We start from the raw sequence: 18,474 nt of genomic DNA on the forward strand, positions 1-18,474 counted from the left end.
AATAGCCAAGAGGAGGTGAATTGGCATTTTAAAAATTTGTGGGAGCAAAGGAAAAAGTATAAGACAATGAGCAAAAGAAATTTATAGTGGTTAGGCCCCAATTGCCTACTCTACTACCTTAGCTTTCCATAACTAAGGATTTTTCTAAATTCACTAATTTGATGAACTTTTAAGGACAATGTTAAACCTTACAACCCCCTTAAAATTTCTACCAAAATCTTAAGATACAAACCCTCTTAAAAGAGCAAACAAAGAAATAATCCTTCCAAGATTAGGATGTTTTCCAATTAAGCACTAATACAAAGAAAACACTTGAGCTGATAGAAAAACAATGAATGCTCACAAATGTATACAAGAAATATGTGAAGAATTTTTTTGCACAAAGGTTGATAGGATAAACCTTTTGATCTTACTCCCAAATTGATTTCCAACCGTTGTGATTGTTGTGAAATTGAATAGAGTTGTTGGGATGTAAAAGACTAGAACATTAATGCCACATGCAACAATAGGCATCGATAATTTTTTATAGGTATCGATACTTAGAGCATTTAATGTCCAATTTAGTGACTGTTGGCCATTTTCACATCGATACCTGGAGAGATTTATCAATACTTGATTAAAAGTATCGATATTTTTTTATGGGTATCGATACTAGGGTAATTTTTTGAATAATTTTCAAAACATCAAACCTTAAAATCATATTAATACCAATAGAGGGTATCAAAATTTTTTTATAGGTATCGATACTAATACTTTTTCTCAATTCTCATTCGAAGTCAGAATGCCAATTTCGTATCAATATTGAAAAAGGTATCAATAAAAATATCATGGTATCGATACTTAATGATAAGTATTGGTATTTTTACTTTGATAAAAAAATCCATAATGGCATTTTCGTATCGATACTAAGAATATGAATCGATAAAAATGTATATGTATCGATACATATTGAAAAATATCGATACTTGTTGTTTTTGCTCAATGTTTCTGAACTTCAAAGCTTAGAAAACAACTTTATAAGTATTAGGGAGCAATTTTTCACTTGTTTTAAGAAGTTTGAAATTTGTTCAAAGTATTTTTTAAGTGTTCAAAGTGATTCTCAAAGTGTTTGAAATTTTTTTACTTTAAACTTAATTAAGTCTTTGTTAAAAAACAATTTGTATTAAAAGATATTATATTTGTTATATCAAAATATTTTATCAAATAAAACTTGGTTTAACACATTCGATATGATTACTCCATTGCTTTCCCTTTTCTTGTATATTGCCAACTTGTGAATTGTTGAGAAGCTCACACTATCCTGTTATTGATCCGATAGTTTTCAATCATTTTAAGCTTGGTTTTGTGGCATATATATAGGTGTCTTGTATTTGGTTAACCTTGAATGATAACTTAGTTTAAAATCTATTTTATGTATGACTTTGCCTAATGGTAATGCTTGTTGAGATGATATGCTTTTGGTAAATGGTTTGAGTTGTGATTATGACATTTGAAATGGTAATATTAGATGTGAATTGATAATGATAAAGATGGTAAATGGTAAATGGTTAATGGTTGATATGTAAACTTTTATAAAGGAATGATATGTTTAAAGGCCATGTAGATGTTATAAGTTGAATTGATGATGAATGTGATTACTTGGACATGTTTGGGTATGAAATTGAAGTGGCTTTGTGCAAGTAAAGTTGTGCATTGAATAATAAGGTAAAAACGAAAGAATAAAAGAGTACATGCTTATAATTATTTTTTTAAATAACATAATATTATATAATATCATCATTAACTAAAATGATCTTACATATCTCTTCGTTATCCTTTGAATATTTCATTTTAAAATACTTTTAATTTATTAATGCTAATATTTTTCATTCTTTTTATCGATGATTTTACTTAAATGTAATAGATACTATTTATAAATTTAAATTTAAATTGATATATAACTTTAATACTAATTAAGTGATAGTTAAAAGATAAAATCAATCTCTATTTTTTAATGTAAAAAATCAATCCCTCTTTATATACTTAGATTTCTATTCAAATTATAACTTTATTTATTTTAACATTAATTATTAGTTATTTTGACTTATTGAAAGTCACTATGCTTAGATTTTTATTTAAGTCATAATTCTATTTTAGAGTCAATAAAATAATCACAAATTAATTTTAAATAAAGTTATAATTAATAGTATTAAAGTGAAATATATTTTAAACATTAATTTAATAATATAGTAAAATATAAAAAATATTCTTGTGAATTTAAAAGTTTTTTAAAAGTTGTAGTTTAATATATAATACAATAAAATAATATACAGATAGTTTACATTGTTTTCTGCCTAATTTTGATTATGCCATAATCTAAATTACCCGCACCAGCTCAACAGACTCGAGGTTACCCACACCAGCTAAAACAGCCTCGAGTCTCTCCCCTTCGCCTTCAACCCGCCTGAAGCCGCACTCATGTAATCTACTGTTTCGGCCCTCCTTCCAATTTCAACAGGCGAGCGCCAGCATTCGCCACAACCCCTAAACCACCATTTGCATCCCTGTTTATAGTTCTCATTTCGTTTGATTTTGAAGGCTACATTCTAATTTCACTTTGGCCTCCTTTGTTGATTTATTCTCTTCTCTGCCCTTGGTGAATACAAGTTAGGGTTTCAAAAATTTCTGAACCCCGCCAAAGAAACTTGAAAGTCCCGTTTGTTTTTTTTGTTTGTTTTCATTCTGTTCTCAGTTTTTCTTGAGTTTTATACTTTGATATCAGTAGATTTTCATGTTATTTAATTGATGTTGGGGAAATCTAAACTGAAACGATATTGTGCAGCTTCCGCGTTGCAGTTTGGCGTCCATAGTCTTTTTCACCGAAGAAGAACCCTTAGGTTTTCCTAGCAAAAGGTTCCGCATCCCCTAATTTAATTTATTTACCTCTTAATTTCTGGGTATAATAGATGTTTCCGATTGAGTTATGTTTAATTTGAATAATTTCAATTTCCTTAGTTACTGGGAATCCAAGCTATCGGGTTTTCTTTTTGCATGCATTATGATTTTTTTTTTTGTAACATGTTCTTAGGTGAAGCCTGTTTTCATTTCTATTTACAGTTTTGGAGATGAATTGTCTTGACGTTGTGGACTTATCTAGTGATGATGAACTTGGAGAGGTCGACCTGAAACCTGTTAAATTGGAACCTGGTACCATTGGGAGCATGATACAGCAGCAACAGAACCATAGCGTTCAACCTGTTAAGCTTTTCAGTTCCAAAACACAAGCTAGAAAACAAGCCTCTGAAGAAAATAAAAGCTCAAATAATGCTTTAAGTACTGGTCAAAGTAGTACTAGTGTTTTGGAGCAATGCCAGTCTCCAGGGGATGATACAGGGGTCTGTTCGACATCAGCTGTATCTCCAGCACCAATTTGTCGACAATTCTGGAAAGCTGGGAGCTATGAAGGTGGCCTTGGTTCCAAGGTCACGCTACAAAGTATGTAGCTATCAGTCTAATGAATTGTGATTCCCTAATTGCTGATCCATCTTAACTTTTTATTGTGCTTTTTTTTTTTAAAAAAAACAACAACAGATAGCACAAATTATCTACATGTGCACCCCTTGTTTCTTCATTCAAATGCCACCTCACATAAGTGGGCTTTTGGTGGTATGTCTAGCTTATGCAGATAATTTTTTATACTTCGTACATTTTCTTTTGGCAATGAGTACCTTTGCATGATTACACTGTATTTTGTTTGTTATTTGTTTGCAGCTGTTGCTGAACTACTTGACAATGCCATTGATGAGGTGAATTTCAACTTAATTTGTTGGTGGAGTATATCTGTCTTGTTTAGTGGTACAAATGCATGGTATAGGATTTCTTTTTGAAAACTTTATTATATGATAAAATGGTCGTAAAACGAGGATTTAATAATATAACTGTTTTGTCTGATTTATTGTAATTGATATTAAAATTTGTTCGGGATTCCAGAATTTAGTGATTTAACAACGGCATTGATTTATGTTTACAATTAGAAGGTAGACCAGGTTATGAATGTTAATGTGGATTGACCTGTAACTAGAGATTTAAAATTTCTATTACAATCTTAGAAGTCATAATTCAACTTGTATATTCCTGTAATCATTAAAAGATGGGAATAAGACCAACCTGAATAAAATAAAGGCTGCAATACAGGTAATGTTGTAACTAGACCAAAGCTAAGTATTAGTGGTTTACTAGGCTAAACAAGCTCTTTTTTTTGGCCAGAAGACAAATTCTTCTTCTATGTATATATTTTTATTAAAATTATGGTTAGCGTGTTTAATGACTGAAAATTTAAGCATAGATGAAGCTTATATCACATTATTACCCTATTAATAGCCTTTTTGTAGGTGAATATACGCACAGTTAATTAGATTACTACAATGTGTTCCCCAATTTGCTATTTTGATGAATTCTCAATGTTGGGCAATTCATATCTTATTTCTTTCAAATTGGATAGATCCAAAATGGGGCCACTTTTGTCATTGTAGATAAAATATCAAACCCGAGGGATGGGAGTCCAGCTTTGTTAGTTCAAGGTATTTTTTTCTCAATTTAATAAAAATGATCATATACCTCTTCATTTATGATCCTTTGTTTTTTGCTTCTTTGTAAAAGTTGTCTATAATCCAATATTTGTAACTAGCACTTCTCATAACTTGATAATATACCATTAGATGATGGTGGTGGAATGGACCCTGAAGCAATCCGTCGCTGCATGAGCTTTGGATTTTCTGATAAGAAGTCAAAATCTGCAATTGGACAATGTATTAATCTTATGTTTTGTTTGGAATATTTGTTGGTTCTTTCTTTTTATATTTACAAAAGTTCTGGCTTCCAGATGGCAATGGTTTCAAGACAAGTTCTATGAGACTTGGAGCAGATGTGATTGTATTCAGCCGCCACCTGGATGATAGGTTTGGTTCCTCTACAATGATATTTTCTTCCTCGTGCATCAAAATTGTATTCTTGTTAGTCTTGTATGTTTTCTATAGGTAGACTATTAAAGTTTATTATTATTTCATGTTGGTTTATAGGATAAATTTGTCATTTCCATAAATTTCTGATGAAAAATAATTTTTATTTATGAAAAAAACTGAAGTATTGCTGGAAAATTTTGCAATGATAAGGCTATCAATCTTTTTTTTTTTTCTCCCTCAGAACACAAGGGAGCAATATTATTTTAACTTGTTATATTTATTTTAAAGAATTGATTGTCCAACCCGTGTTAAAAATTAGTAAGATAGATGGATTGCATATTAGGGTTCAAGTGACTTTTCTTGCAACCTGAGTTTAGGCTTTTGGATGTCATGTGACTCAAAGTTTGGAAGTTGTTGAACTGGGGGTGATGGGTTGAATCATTATTATTTGTATCAGTTTATCACTACATGCATACTTGAATGTTTTAGGAGGTCACAGTTGAGCTTTTTTGTTCTTGTGTCATCTTGGTTTGGTACATGAGGGTGGGCCTTGACAAGGAATTAAGTTTTTGTGTGGAAACCATCCCAAATGAAGATTGATGTTTGGCTTCGTATATAGTTTAACTCACTAATTTCTAATAATCTAAAATTCCTAATGTAAGCTTTGCTTTTATGTGATTCAAGTCAATAAAATTGTGTATGAGCTTGGGTTCTGTTAGCTGAAGAGATTTTTCTGTTCTATCTTAGGCATATATGGAGTATCTTACTTTTTTTCTTTTACGCTTGTATTGCTACTTTTAAATTGTTAATTCCTTTTATTTCTTGATCAGGTCATTGACTCAAAGCATTGGTCTACTCTCTTATTCATTTTTGACAAGAACATGCCATGACAGAATAGTTGTACCTATGGTGAGCATTCTCATTCCATTGAGTTTATGTTAGTTTCCAATGCATACTATAAGATCTTTGTGCAAACTGCAGGTGGATTACGAGCTTAATTTGTCAAGTGGCACTTTGGACGTGTTGCATGGTAGAGAACATTTTGCGTCTAATCTTTCCATTCTGTTAAAATGGTCTCCATTTTCAACAGAAGCTGAGCTTTTGAAGCAAGTAGGCCTTAGACATTTCTTCATTTTTATTTATTTTACTTTCTCCATGGAATTGCCAACTACTATTATTGCTGCTAATTGAATTGTTCATCACTAACATTTGCGAAATTGAATTTTCTTTGATATCAAGCGCAAATATATAACCTTTAATTCTTAAGAACTAATGGTTGCTGGCCAAATAAGGTGATTTCTAATCACAAGTGGTAAGATCACCTTGTAATGTTGAAAATGATACGAAATACTACATTCTAAAAGTTAGGCTTAATATAATAGGCTTAAATCAAAATGGAAAATAGAAGACAAAAAAAGAAAAACAGGAATATTATATTTGTTGAATTAAGGATATTGTGTTAAATGGAATACCATATGGTGTAAGCAAAATATCCTAAATCCGAGCTGAGTTTTTCTTGAAAATACTTTATAGACTTTTGACTGGCGAATTCTATATTTGACTTCAAATTTTTAACCCTTGGCTTGATGACCTTCAAGCCTAGTTATGTCATTCTTTTACATTGGTTTGAGTGACTTGATTCAACCCATAAAATTAACCGTGCATTCAAATAAAGCTCATGTGTTTTTGTTGTTATGGTTTTAAGAAGATTCTTTGTATTGTTGTCCCCTTAATTTGTTTTAGAGTCAGAAAAGAATGGCCAAGTGCACAAGGGGAACATGGGTTTGGTGAGACAGTAGGTAATTAAAATAGCTTCCTAAAAATTACATTTAATTGGGTAAAGTAAATTTCACTTCAAACTGAAATCTACTTTGAATTTATACAACACCTCATCTGGAGCAGTGGAGCATGGATCAAACTGAGAAATGTCTTTTATTTGACATTTCATGAAAATTTTTGGTCTTTGAAGTTATTCTTGTCTCACTAACTTCACATATCTTCATCTAAGTGCAGTTTGATGACATTGGTTCCCATGGCACAAAAATTATCATCTACAATTTATGGCTCAATAATGATGGGAATTCAGAGCTAGACTTCGATTCTGATGAAAAGGTTGAAATTTTTTTGTTCATCCTCTTCCGTCTTTTTTCCAATAAATTTTGTACCCTCTTTCAAGTGAAATCTTATTATTCTCTCTGCAGGATATTTGCATTAGTGGAGACATCAAAAAGGTTGATACAATCCCTGCTTGGAAAGCTGTAAATGAACAACACATTGCTAGACGTTACCATCATTCTCTTCGTGTGAGTCTGTAGTTTCTGTATATTTTATGTTAAACTAATGAGTAAAAGGATTCATGTTTCTTAAGTTCGATTCTGTCTCACCATACAGGTATATCTGTCCATCTTGTATTTGCGAATTCCTGAAACTTTCAGAATAATATTGCGCGGAGAAATTGTTGAGCATCATAACATTGCTGATGATCTGAAATATATAGAGTATATCTTGTATAAACCACAAAGCGTTGGATCTGTGGAGGTACTATTACTTATTCCGAGCATTATCTTTGTTAATTATCATAGTATCTTCGTTGAAAACTAGTGATCTATATGAACCACTGTTTTTCCTATTCTAAACAGCCATCCTCTGTAATTTAACATGAAATTAGCCTACTGCCTTTACATCTGTTGGGTACTGCCACTGCAAATTTTACTGGAAGTTGCTCGCATGGATATGATTGTATTCCTTGAATCCCTTGATGGTGATTGTCTGGATGTTTCTTTGACTCTTGCATGTATTACATTTCTGCTTTCTGATTTAAATGCAGGGTGCTGTTGTATCTACAATTGGTTTCCTTAAAGAAGCTCCTCGAGTTAATATCCATGGATTTTGTGTCTACCACAAGAACCGTCTAATTCTGGTAACTGTCATGAAAAAGTTTAACCTTTTTTTGATGGTTAGACTTTCTTTGTTAATGTTAGGGATGAAACATGCTAATGACTAAATGGTATAACTTCATTTGGTGAAATAAACGAACATATCCTTTGTTCCAGCTATATCTCAAAATGTTGCTCATTTATAGTTCTCCCTGAAAAATAACACTGCTGATTTTCAACCATGTTATGTTTGGTGGATTTAAATATAGGAGTCTAGTATAGAAACATACTTGGTTTGTCATGGCCTTTTATTCATTTTTATTGAAACCTTTTTTTGTGCCTCGAAGAATTAAGTACATATATTCTTTGATTTCTGGTAATCTAAAATGATAATAGTTCTTTTTTATATAGAAAAAAATGATAATAAGTTAATAACAGAAGCTTCATAAAATTTTAAAAATAGCTTCTGATCTGCAAAGCTCATGATTGTCCAACTTATAAATAAATCATTTCTAATTTTCCTTGAACAAAATGTCATTTCTGTCTTAGGATTGGGTTCAGGAATACTGTATCAATAGTTATTGTGGATTGTTATATAATCTGTCTGTGCATAGGTATCTTTGAGGGAAGTTGTTCTCCTTGGCATTTGCATTACATGCCTCTGGATGTCTTTAAGGATGAGAATTGTTCTGCTGCACACAATTTATTTACATGTTTGTTTCAAGTGACAATTGTTGGTTTCTTCAAGTCTTTCCTTTTCCTTCTTTTGCAGCCATTTTGGCAGGTCGTTAGCTATTCAGACAGTAGGGGTAGAGGTGTGGTTGGTAAGGATATATTAACTTGTTGATATTTGATTCCTTTTTCTGCATTGTAGGTTAATTACACCTAAAATCTTGGTACAAAGTTTTTTCTTTCTTTTTAAAATTTATTTTTTTGTTCTTTCAGGTGTTTTGGAAGCTAATTTCGTTGAGCCAACTCATAACAAACAAGATTTTGAGAGAACTTCCCTTTTTCAGAAGCTTGAAGGTCGCTTGAAGGAAATGACATGGGAATACTGGTAATCCCTTTTTTTCTTTTTAGAATTTGAATACTGGTAATCTATTATATAAAGCCTAAGGGGATATTTGGTATGAAGTGTTCATCCCAAAATTAGGGTGATCTACATTCGATGATTACATCACTGTGTTTTTCAGTAATTTGAGAATCCTATGTGGCATTAATATTAAATCATTGCAGTGATATAAACTGCCTTAAGCAGTGATTTGATTTCCATCCAAAAGGATCAATGAAGGTAATTTTCATTAACACTATTTTTTCACTAACTGTCTAGATAAAATTGGGAAAACATGTGACAAAATGCTTGCTAATTCTTGGCATAGACCTCTCTAAACTTGGCTAAAAAATTTGAGGCGTGTGTTTTAAGGTGCTGGCATCAATAGTTTTGTTGCTCATGGTGTAATTTTACGCACAAAAATTTTCTGAAGAGAAAAATTTTGGATTCCAAAAAAAAGTGAAATATGTCAGTAAGCAAGCAGTTTTTTTTCTCTATAGTAAGGGTATTTTGGATAATTTGTTCTAAATGATTTTTTTTCCTTCTATTACCAAATATTGTAGTTTAAGATCGCCAGTAATTTATAGTGTTATACCAAAACATGATAATATGAAATCACTCATGATCAAATTACCTTAATCATCTTATTACCATGTGATCTTACAAGTGATACCAAACGCTACCCTAGTCACATGTATGCTTCATAGTTTGTTGTTTCTCCCACTTGTTTTACTCCTAGTTTTCTTCCTATCTAATTGGCCTTGCAATTTCTCTTTTTGCAATATCTACCTATAGGCTTACCATGGATGTTTATGGTAGGAAGTCTGCATTTTTCATGTTTTCATTGTATGTTTGGGATAAAAATTAAAAACTATGTTCTAATATTTTTTATTATTTGCTGAGAAAAATATTAACTTCATGCTTCTGTTTTTATACAAATGCTAAATTTGATGGCTTGAAAATATTATTTTGGAGTATGGATTTAGGCATCATATACTGTGCCTTTGTTGCATGTTTGCAATGTGATCCTTAATTTCTTTTATGATACTTCATGAGGTTTTCAGTTCATGTTCATCACAGATACCTGAAGCTCATTATTCTATCTGGCAGGGATTATCATTGCGGACTAATTGGATACCAGATCAGGAAAAAGTCTCAGCCACCAGCATCTCATTATTCATCTCATTTTACAGGACAGAGCAGTGTGCAAGAATCTGTTGGGTTGAACAAAACTTATATGGTTTCTGATAGAGTAAAAGGACGTTTAGATGTTGCCGAGCAGTCAATCCCCATCTCCTCTCATGGAAGAAGCATGCAAGGTAAGTACTATATCAATCTTTTTTTGGCACTAATATGATCTTATTATTTTCAAGTCATGGTGTCTTGTGGTTAAACAGGATTGCCTATGAAAAGGAAAGAACATGTTGACCTGGTAAAAATTGAAAAGGTGAAACGCCAAGCAGGGACGGGTTGCAAAACATATCTACAGGTCTGTGTAGGGAGCATGCTCTTACAATTATTAGAATACAAAGAGGGGGTAATAGGTTCATTGCAGAAACTAGAATCTGCTAAAGATGCAACTAAGTTCACTGTTTTATGCTTCAATGAAAGCGTGATTCTTTTCAGTAAATGTATGCAAACCCTTCTAGTCTTCCTGCTCATTCTATGAGTTTGCTGCCAAATTCTGAGTGGTATTGTATTTAGTTGGTTACATGGGCAATTACATTAGCAAGTCAGTAGTATTGATTAGTTCTTTCTTTACGCAGCTGTTTGAAAATTTGGTTTTCTTTTGCTTACTCCTTGTAGTATATATCAGTCTCATTAACAAAACAGATTTCTATTGCTAACCTTGTGTGCCTTTTTTTTTTCGGTGTAGCCTCTCAATGGTATTGGAAATCACTTGAGAGATGAAGAAACCCGGAACTTGTTGCAAGAAAACAAGAAGCTTCGTGCAAAGTGAGTAGAATATGTCTACGTGGTTTCCACATCTTTCACTGAAATGGTTTTATTAGTTCTGTGAAAGACATCAAATTCTTATATATAGATTTATCACATGTATTTTGTGATAACCAGTCTTTAGTCTCAAAATTTAGCCCAGCAATGAACTGGCAGCTAACTGCTGGCAATTGTTGTATTTTAGATGCTTGGAGTATGACAAGAGAGGGGAAGAACTTACCATCAAGGTATTTAAATCTGTTGGTCTCTCAAATCTTGTATCAATAATTATGGACTTTAACTAAATCTAACCTTTAACTGGGACAGGTAGAAGAGCTTAAAAATGAAATGAGAGAGGTGCAACGCGAGTATGGACAGTTGTTGGCGGAACTGAAGTCACTGGATGCGGTCAAGGATGAAAAGGATGTAAATGTGTAAATTTTGTCCCAACTCCTAATCGTTCGATTCTTTCATTTGTATGTTGTATCTCAGTGTATCCTCTGATCTCAACTTAGGGTCGAGATTGAAATTCCATACCAACTTCAGAGTGGGAGCTAAGGGTGGCAATTGGACTGGCTTTACCAGGGTTGGGCGGTCATTTTGGGTTCCGTGCATTTTGTATTCAACTATGTTTGGTTCCGGGTTATTTTGTATTTGAATCATTTCAGGTTCTCTTTATCATGTTTTAGATTTGGTTAGGTCTTACAACATCTTTTATTTTATATTATAATGAAAATATTAGATTCTTTATACTTTTGGTTTAAATTAGAACTTAGTACTGATTATGTGCTAGATCCGTTTGAAGTTTGAAGTTTGAAATTTGAGAGGATTTAAATAAAAATATTAAATCTAAAAAACGAACTTGGATAAAACAATCAGATCGGCTCGACACATTTAAAGCTCATCCAAAGTTTTTATATATTATTATTTTTATATGTTATTTTATATGTAAAAATTAAATCTATAGTACTATATAGTAGTATCATAATGTAAACATTAAAAATTCTTAAGATTCTTAAGATGAATATATATAAAATTTTAATGAATGAAAAAAATTAAGAATAATATAAATATACATTTTTAAAAATTTTAAAAAATAATATGGATAGGTTTAAAATAGATTTGGATTAACAAGTTACAATTATGAGTAGGTTTTGGTAAAATTTTAGGTTCATATTTCAAGTTAGGTTAGGTTCGAGTAAACATATAGCATGTTAATATCATACTTAAGTTTAGTCCAAATCCGGCTTGACTCAACTTATAAACACTTTTGATTTAAATTAAATTACTTTTATTAAAAGTGAAGATAAAAAGAAGTGAAGATTTAAATTTAGGTTTTGTTAGTCTCCATTATGATATTGATAATAAATATAAATTGCGGAATTAGGCATTTTTACTTTAATCTTTTTAGTTTAGATTTTATATTTTTAAAATTTTAAAATTTAACATTGGCTCAAAGTAGTCGTTAAATCATTAGGTTAGATTTTGCTATATTTCAAGCATTATGTGTAATATTATGTGAAGTGGTTTTGCTTTTTGTTTTCTAATATGATCTTTTGTTTTTTTTTAGAATTTTGAAATTTAGTCCTAACTTGATGATAGCATTATTCTGCTACCTAAAATAATATTAATGTCTTATTTAAACATTTTAACCATGCTTGAACTAGAATTGTAATTTATATTTTTTAAAGCATGCTTGTATGGGGAATCTCATGCACATGGACTTAAAATCACGGATATAATGGTATAGAATTCCAGTTGCGCCTTAATGATCATTTTTTGAAAAACTGAAAATACAGTTTTTTTGACATATATGAATTGATTTCAAGACTTGTGAACGTTTAGCATTTTAATGTTTTAGGTAAGTAATATACATGAAAGTATCTCAACTTAATAATTTATAAGTATTTTTTAGATTTAAAAAAAATATAAACTTAAATGCGATAAAATGTATAATCTTTCTAATTATAGACGGAAAAAAATTATACATAATTCTTATTAATATTATATCAAGAAATATGATCAGAAAAAATTTGATATCTAAATCTAGAAATCACAACTGAGTTTAGTATTTTTTTACAAGTTAAATTTACTTTTCACCCAATCATATTATGCCAAGTGTATTAAAAAAAGAAAAAGAACCATTTAATTGATTTTTTAATTTTCTTTTAAATTTTATTAATTAAAAATATTAATTCATTCTCTTCTTCACTACAGACGAGATAAAAATTGAATCTTTTTAAGAACCCTAGCCGTTACTCTTAGTGCGCCACCGCCATTGTTGCGTCTTGCCGTTGACGGTATTATTTGACGTTCAAAGCTCTCCCCTTTTCTCCCCGTTATCTTCCCCTTATCCTTTGGCTGCCTTGCACTGCTGCCACTGCTTTGTCGCCGAACTCCATCGTCGTTGGCCGCCCAATGAAACGTGTTACCACCTAACTCAAAATAGTACGAAAAAAAAAACCAACATATGAGAAAGAAGAAACAGAACGAGCAAGGCAAAGTAAAAGGTAGAGGTACCCATGGGCTGGGTCGGGTCGAGTTCGGGTCGGGTTCAATTAAAAAATTAGGCCCATTCATTGGGATCGGGTCGGGCCGGGCCTAAAAAATGGGCTTAAAATTTTGTCCAAGCCCGACCCAAATAAAAATGTTAAAACCCGAGCCAGGCCCGGCCCGCCTGTATTAATTTTTATATTATTTTATATAATTTTTAAATATATATAATACATCAAAAATATTAAAACTCAAAATAAATATTTTCTAACAAATTGAAAATAAATTTTAAAAAATATGTAGACTTAAATAATACTAAGATAGATGTAACTTAATAAGTAAATACCTCTAAAATAATAACAAAATTAACAAATATCTTTAAAATAATAACAAAATTAATAATAAAATAAGTTTTATACAATATCTAAACAATAACAACAAAATAGTAACAATATAATATTAATATGGTCGCAAAATAGGGAGAAAACAATAAGAAAATAACATTAAAAAATAAAAAAAATAACAGATTTTTTTCGTCATTTAGTGAATTCGGGTCGGGCCGAGTCGGGATCGGGCCAAAAATACCTTACTCGAGGCCCGACCCATTTTTTAAATGGGCCTTATTTTTTTGTCCAAGCTCATTTTTCGGGCCTATATTTTTTCCCAAACCCTCCCACATTTCGGACGGGCCTTCGAGCCGGGCCGAGTAGCCTGACCCATGAGCAGGTCTAGTAAAAGGTGAAGAACCCATTTCTAGGTTTTAAGATAGCACTTCAGTGGTGGAGTTTCAGGGAGAATCAAGCCAATAAAAAGAGCGAGGAGCAAGAGAGAAGCATTTCATCATTGAAATCGGGGCAGAAGGGCACCGGAAGTAGACCCTAACGATGGTGGCGACGAAGCAACTTTAAGGTTTCAAGGGAGATTTTATCTTGGTTTGAGAAGGAAAATGAAGTTAAAAGGGAAAAAGTGTTTTGATGGAGCAAGATGCCAACGGTGATAGCGTTGGGAGAAAAAGGATGGAAAAAATAAAAAATGAAGAAAATAAAATTAAAAAAGTTGATTCATTAATCAAATAAAAATTTATTACTTTAATTAATAAAAATTAAAAGAAAAGTGAAAAATATGTTTTTTTAATACACTTGGTTGAATATGATTGGTAGTTTGAAATGTGTGGTGTCAATATGATTGGATGAAATTAATAATTTAACGACAGTTAGTCAGGTATTTAAAGAAAATATCAAATTGGCTTACAATTTCTAAATTTAGGTATTGATATGATTGGATGAAAATAATAATTTAACGATAGTTAGTCAGGTATCTAAAAAAAAATATCAAATTGACTTACAATTTCTAAGTTTAGGTCCAAGTTTGTAAAAATTGTCAAGTTCAGGTAACTCTGATCGCATGCGCATATGCGCAGAAAAATAAATAATTTTTAAAGTACGGTTTTAACTGTAAAGTGTACAGTGCCAGTTGTAGTATTTATATTGTTACAATAGAGCGCCAAAGTATTCCAAGGATCAAACCCAAACGAGCTAGCGATTTAGTGATTTCTATTCAAGAAGCATGCAAGAACAGAGTCCAGCTAGCTACTCACTAATTTCTATATTACGACAAAGCATAAATGGAGCTAATTAAAACTAATTAATTATCTAAGACAAAAAGGGACTAAATTGTAAATAAAACAAAAAAACTATCAAATACGATAATAGGAAACGGTTGGTTGATTTCTATGTGGTTGGTTAACTTTTGAATTAGGGATCTAAATCGTGATTACTCTTAAATTAGTTCTATTTTACCTCTCAGTCTCCACTTTATCAACTTAGATAAATTAATCTTGTTTATCTCTCGACCTTACCAAAAATAACTCGAGACTAATGAATTGGTGCCCAGTAATATTACCTCTCGGTCTCATTTATCTTGTTTTTCCCTTAGGGGTGTCAATCATAATTTTTGAAGTTCATTCGATTTATTCGAGTATGGTCATGCATTTCTAGTCTCACTCTATCAAGAAGCCTAAGGTATTGCTCCCATTATGTAGGAGGGATAAATTCTATATTGATCAACCATATCCCACTACATGGATTGTGGTATATGTAACACACTTGACCCGTATCCGTCACCGGAACAGGGCTACGGAGCATTACAAAACATTCAAAAACATTTACAAATAACTTATGTAAATTACTATTCATTTACTGAGATCATTCATAACGTCCCTTGATTGGGCCTTCAAGGCCCAATACGAGCAAGAGAATCGAGTCGGGACTTAATCGGGAACTTTAAGAATTTTTTGTGACTTTTCAAAATTTTTCCAAGGTGCAGTTCCAAGGTGCAGGGCTCATACGCCCATGTGGTCCAAGGGACATGCTCGTGTGACCCTGGGACATGCTCGTGCTTGAGGCTGTGTTCCACCCCGTGTAACTCTCTGACTTGCACACACAGCATTGCCACACACCCGTGTGCTAGGTCGTGTGGTTAATTAATTCAGTTCAAAATTAGGTGCATGTTTCACACGGCCAAGACACACGCCCGTGTTCTAGGCCGTGTTGTGACAGCCCTAAAGTGACCCTAGTCGGGAAGTGGTTTCGGGGCCACAAAACCGAGTCATAAAAATAATTAGCTGTCATATTTGATGCTTATTATATGTATATATGCATGTGTGAAAATTTCATGTTTGAATTTTGTCAATTGTAAGTAAATTTTATCAAATAGGACTTATGTGAGAAAATTTAGAAATGTGCTAGGCAAATGTGAAATGGCCTATTAATGCATGTTGTGAAAATGATGGGTTTGCATGTCAATTTACCCAAATTTAAGCTTAGTGGCCGGCCATGCTATGAGTGGAAACATGTCACAAACATGTTATGTTAGTGATGTATGTTAGGAAAAATAAAATAAGGAGTATGGGTAATAAAGAAATGGAAAAAAAGAGAGGAAAGAATGTGTGTGATTGTCTCCCCCCTATTGCCGTGAGTGGAAGAAAAGAAAACAAAAAAAAAGTGTTCATCCTTTGGTTCATCCTTGGCCGAAAATTCTAAGGAAGAAGGAAGGAGTTCTTGCTTCATGTTTGGTTTGGAAGAGGATTAGGAGGAGGTTCGGCCATACTTGTATCTAGATTAAGGTATGTTGATGTTGTGCCATGAGATTCATGCATGTTTTTAGTTGCTAGCTTGAGTTCTAATTAGCCATGGTTCAAATCTTTGCTATGTCATGGGGATGATATTCGGCCAAGGTGGATTTTGTGTTAATGTCATTGCATGCTAAATGTGAAGCTTGTTAATGATACATGTGATGGTGGATTGATTAACTCTTGGATTTTCTTTTTAGCATTTTTGAGTGAGACATTAAGTTCTTTGTTTAACCATGATCAAAATTGAAATGGTAAGGTGTTGTGATGTATTCGGCCATGGTATATCCATAAGTATGATTTATGCTTATTGCATGGTAGGTAAGATTTGTGTTTTGGATTTATGTTTATGTTTGGTTATAATCAACCTTGTGATTCGGCTCTTACACACATATATATATATGTTTGCACATGATGTATTGGCATGATATATATAATATCTCAAGGTATATATTTTCATATAATGGTGTTTCGGTTATGGAGTAAATGATGGATGCGTATTGAGTTATAATATGTAATGCATTAGTTAGTAAAATGTATGCCATTTGTGTGTGGTATTAAGTATATAATTGGCCTCAACATAAACATGCATATTCGGCCACATGAATGAGTACATAGGTTGATGTGTTTGTTCGGCCATAGGTAAGCATATTGAAGAATTTATCTTGACTTAGAAAATTCGGCTAAGGAGAATACTAACTAATGTGTTGAGTTTGATTCATGATTTCGTACATATGTGACTTTGATGTCTAATGAATTATATATGGGCTAAGTACCTTGAGTTCCTCTTTTCGATGCTCAAATGATTAAATCAATTTATTTGTTAAATTAAGCTCAAGAGCAAAGGGGAACTAAATCCGATAAAGGGAAGGAAAAAGTGGTTGAATAGCCATCGAAATCGTTCGACAACATCCGAGGTAAGTTTTCGAGTAATGGAACTTAGATTATGATTTGATTAGATCATATTTTAAGCGAATCAAAATCATGCTCTTTGTATGTGGCTATTGAGCCGAAATTGCAAGAGTGATAAGTGTCTTGTGTTTGAGTTTTGCTAATGAAAATGAAATACGAATGTGTCATGATTTATTGTTAAATGTGCATGGTTATTCGGATGATGTCCGGGCTAAGTCCCGAAGGCTTTGTGCTAAGTGACCATATCCGGACTAAGATCCGAAGGCATTTGTGCGAGTTACTAATTCCAGGCTAAGCCCGAAGGCATTGGTGCGAGTTACTAAATCCGAGTTAAGTCCCAAAGGCATTTGTGCGAGTTACTATAACCGGGCTATGTCCCGAAGGCATTTGAACGAGTAGCTATATCCGGTTAAATTCCGAAGGTACGTGATTCGGGAACGAACGATCTTGCTGTAAAAATTTCAGTTAATACGCTTGTAACATCCCAACATTGAGGTATGTTTCGTATGTGCTTTGAATTAGTTGAGCCCTTACAAATAAGTATTCGCTCAGTTGATAAATGAGCTACCGGCCTTTGGCTAAGTTGATCTTTGTGTATGAATATAAGGATTGGTAATGTGAAGTAAGTATGATATTGAAAATTTGTGCATATGAAATTATCTGTTTAGCTACATGAATGCTATACTTTGGTTATGTCTAAATTCTTTGCTCAAAACTTACTAAGCATTTAATGCTTACTCTGTTTCTTTGATTCTCTGTTTTATAGATTTTGGTTCTTCAGCTATCGGACTCGGGATTTTGAAGTCGAAGTCGCCCACACTATCAAAGCTCCTTTTGGTATAATTTTGGTTGAACTTTGAAATGGCATGTATAGGACTACCCTTTTTGTTGTGGGTCATGGACCCTTTGGATTTGTATAATTTTGGATAGCCATGCGAAAATGGCTTATATATGTTTGAGCATAATGTTATAATCATTTGGTATGGATATGGTTATTGAGAGGCGTGGATATGCTTAACAAGGATTGGCCATGGGAATGGTTAATCACTATCATAATTTGTGCTAGTTATGCTAAAAGGGCTAGTTGAATCATGGAAACTATGAAATAGGTAAAGTCTACCTTAAAGGCAGATGCTG

The 18,474-nt window shown here is 32.5% G+C and overlaps 1 protein-coding gene across 5 annotated transcripts; it reads left to right on the forward strand.

Annotated features, from left to right (window-relative positions):
• Window positions 1-2,319: 2,319 nt before the first annotated feature.
• LOC107894218 (protein MICRORCHIDIA 6) lies at window positions 2,320-11,552 on the forward strand. 5 transcript variants are annotated; one of them, XM_016819458.2, is made up of 22 exons: window positions 2,320-2,645; window positions 2,822-2,892; window positions 3,097-3,474; window positions 3,571-3,645; window positions 3,751-3,785; window positions 4,481-4,559; window positions 4,698-4,787; window positions 4,862-4,937; window positions 5,771-5,849; window positions 5,922-6,050; window positions 6,954-7,052; window positions 7,142-7,243; window positions 7,332-7,478; window positions 7,768-7,860; window positions 8,589-8,640; window positions 8,762-8,873; window positions 9,978-10,186; window positions 10,265-10,356; window positions 10,744-10,823; window positions 11,008-11,050; window positions 11,130-11,234; window positions 11,318-11,552. In XM_016819458.2, the coding sequence occupies exons 3-22, from the start codon at window positions 3,105-3,107 to the stop codon at window positions 11,327-11,329; spliced, it is 2,079 nt and encodes a 692-aa protein (XP_016674947.1). In that variant the 5' UTR covers window positions 2,320-2,645; window positions 2,822-2,892; window positions 3,097-3,104; the 3' UTR covers window positions 11,330-11,552. The 5 variants fall into 5 exon arrangements, with proteins under 5 accessions (XP_016674947.1, XP_016674949.1, XP_016674951.1 ...); XM_016819460.2 differs by having other exon boundaries at window positions 2,325-2,459; XM_016819461.2 differs by having other exon boundaries at window positions 2,353-2,497.
• The last annotated feature ends 6,922 nt before the right edge of the window (window positions 11,553-18,474 follow it).

This window comes from Gossypium hirsutum, chromosome A13 (assembly GCF_007990345.1).
Source record: "Gossypium hirsutum isolate 1008001.06 chromosome A13, Gossypium_hirsutum_v2.1, whole genome shotgun sequence".
Lineage (NCBI taxonomy): Eukaryota > Viridiplantae > Streptophyta > Magnoliopsida > Malvales > Malvaceae > Gossypium > Gossypium hirsutum.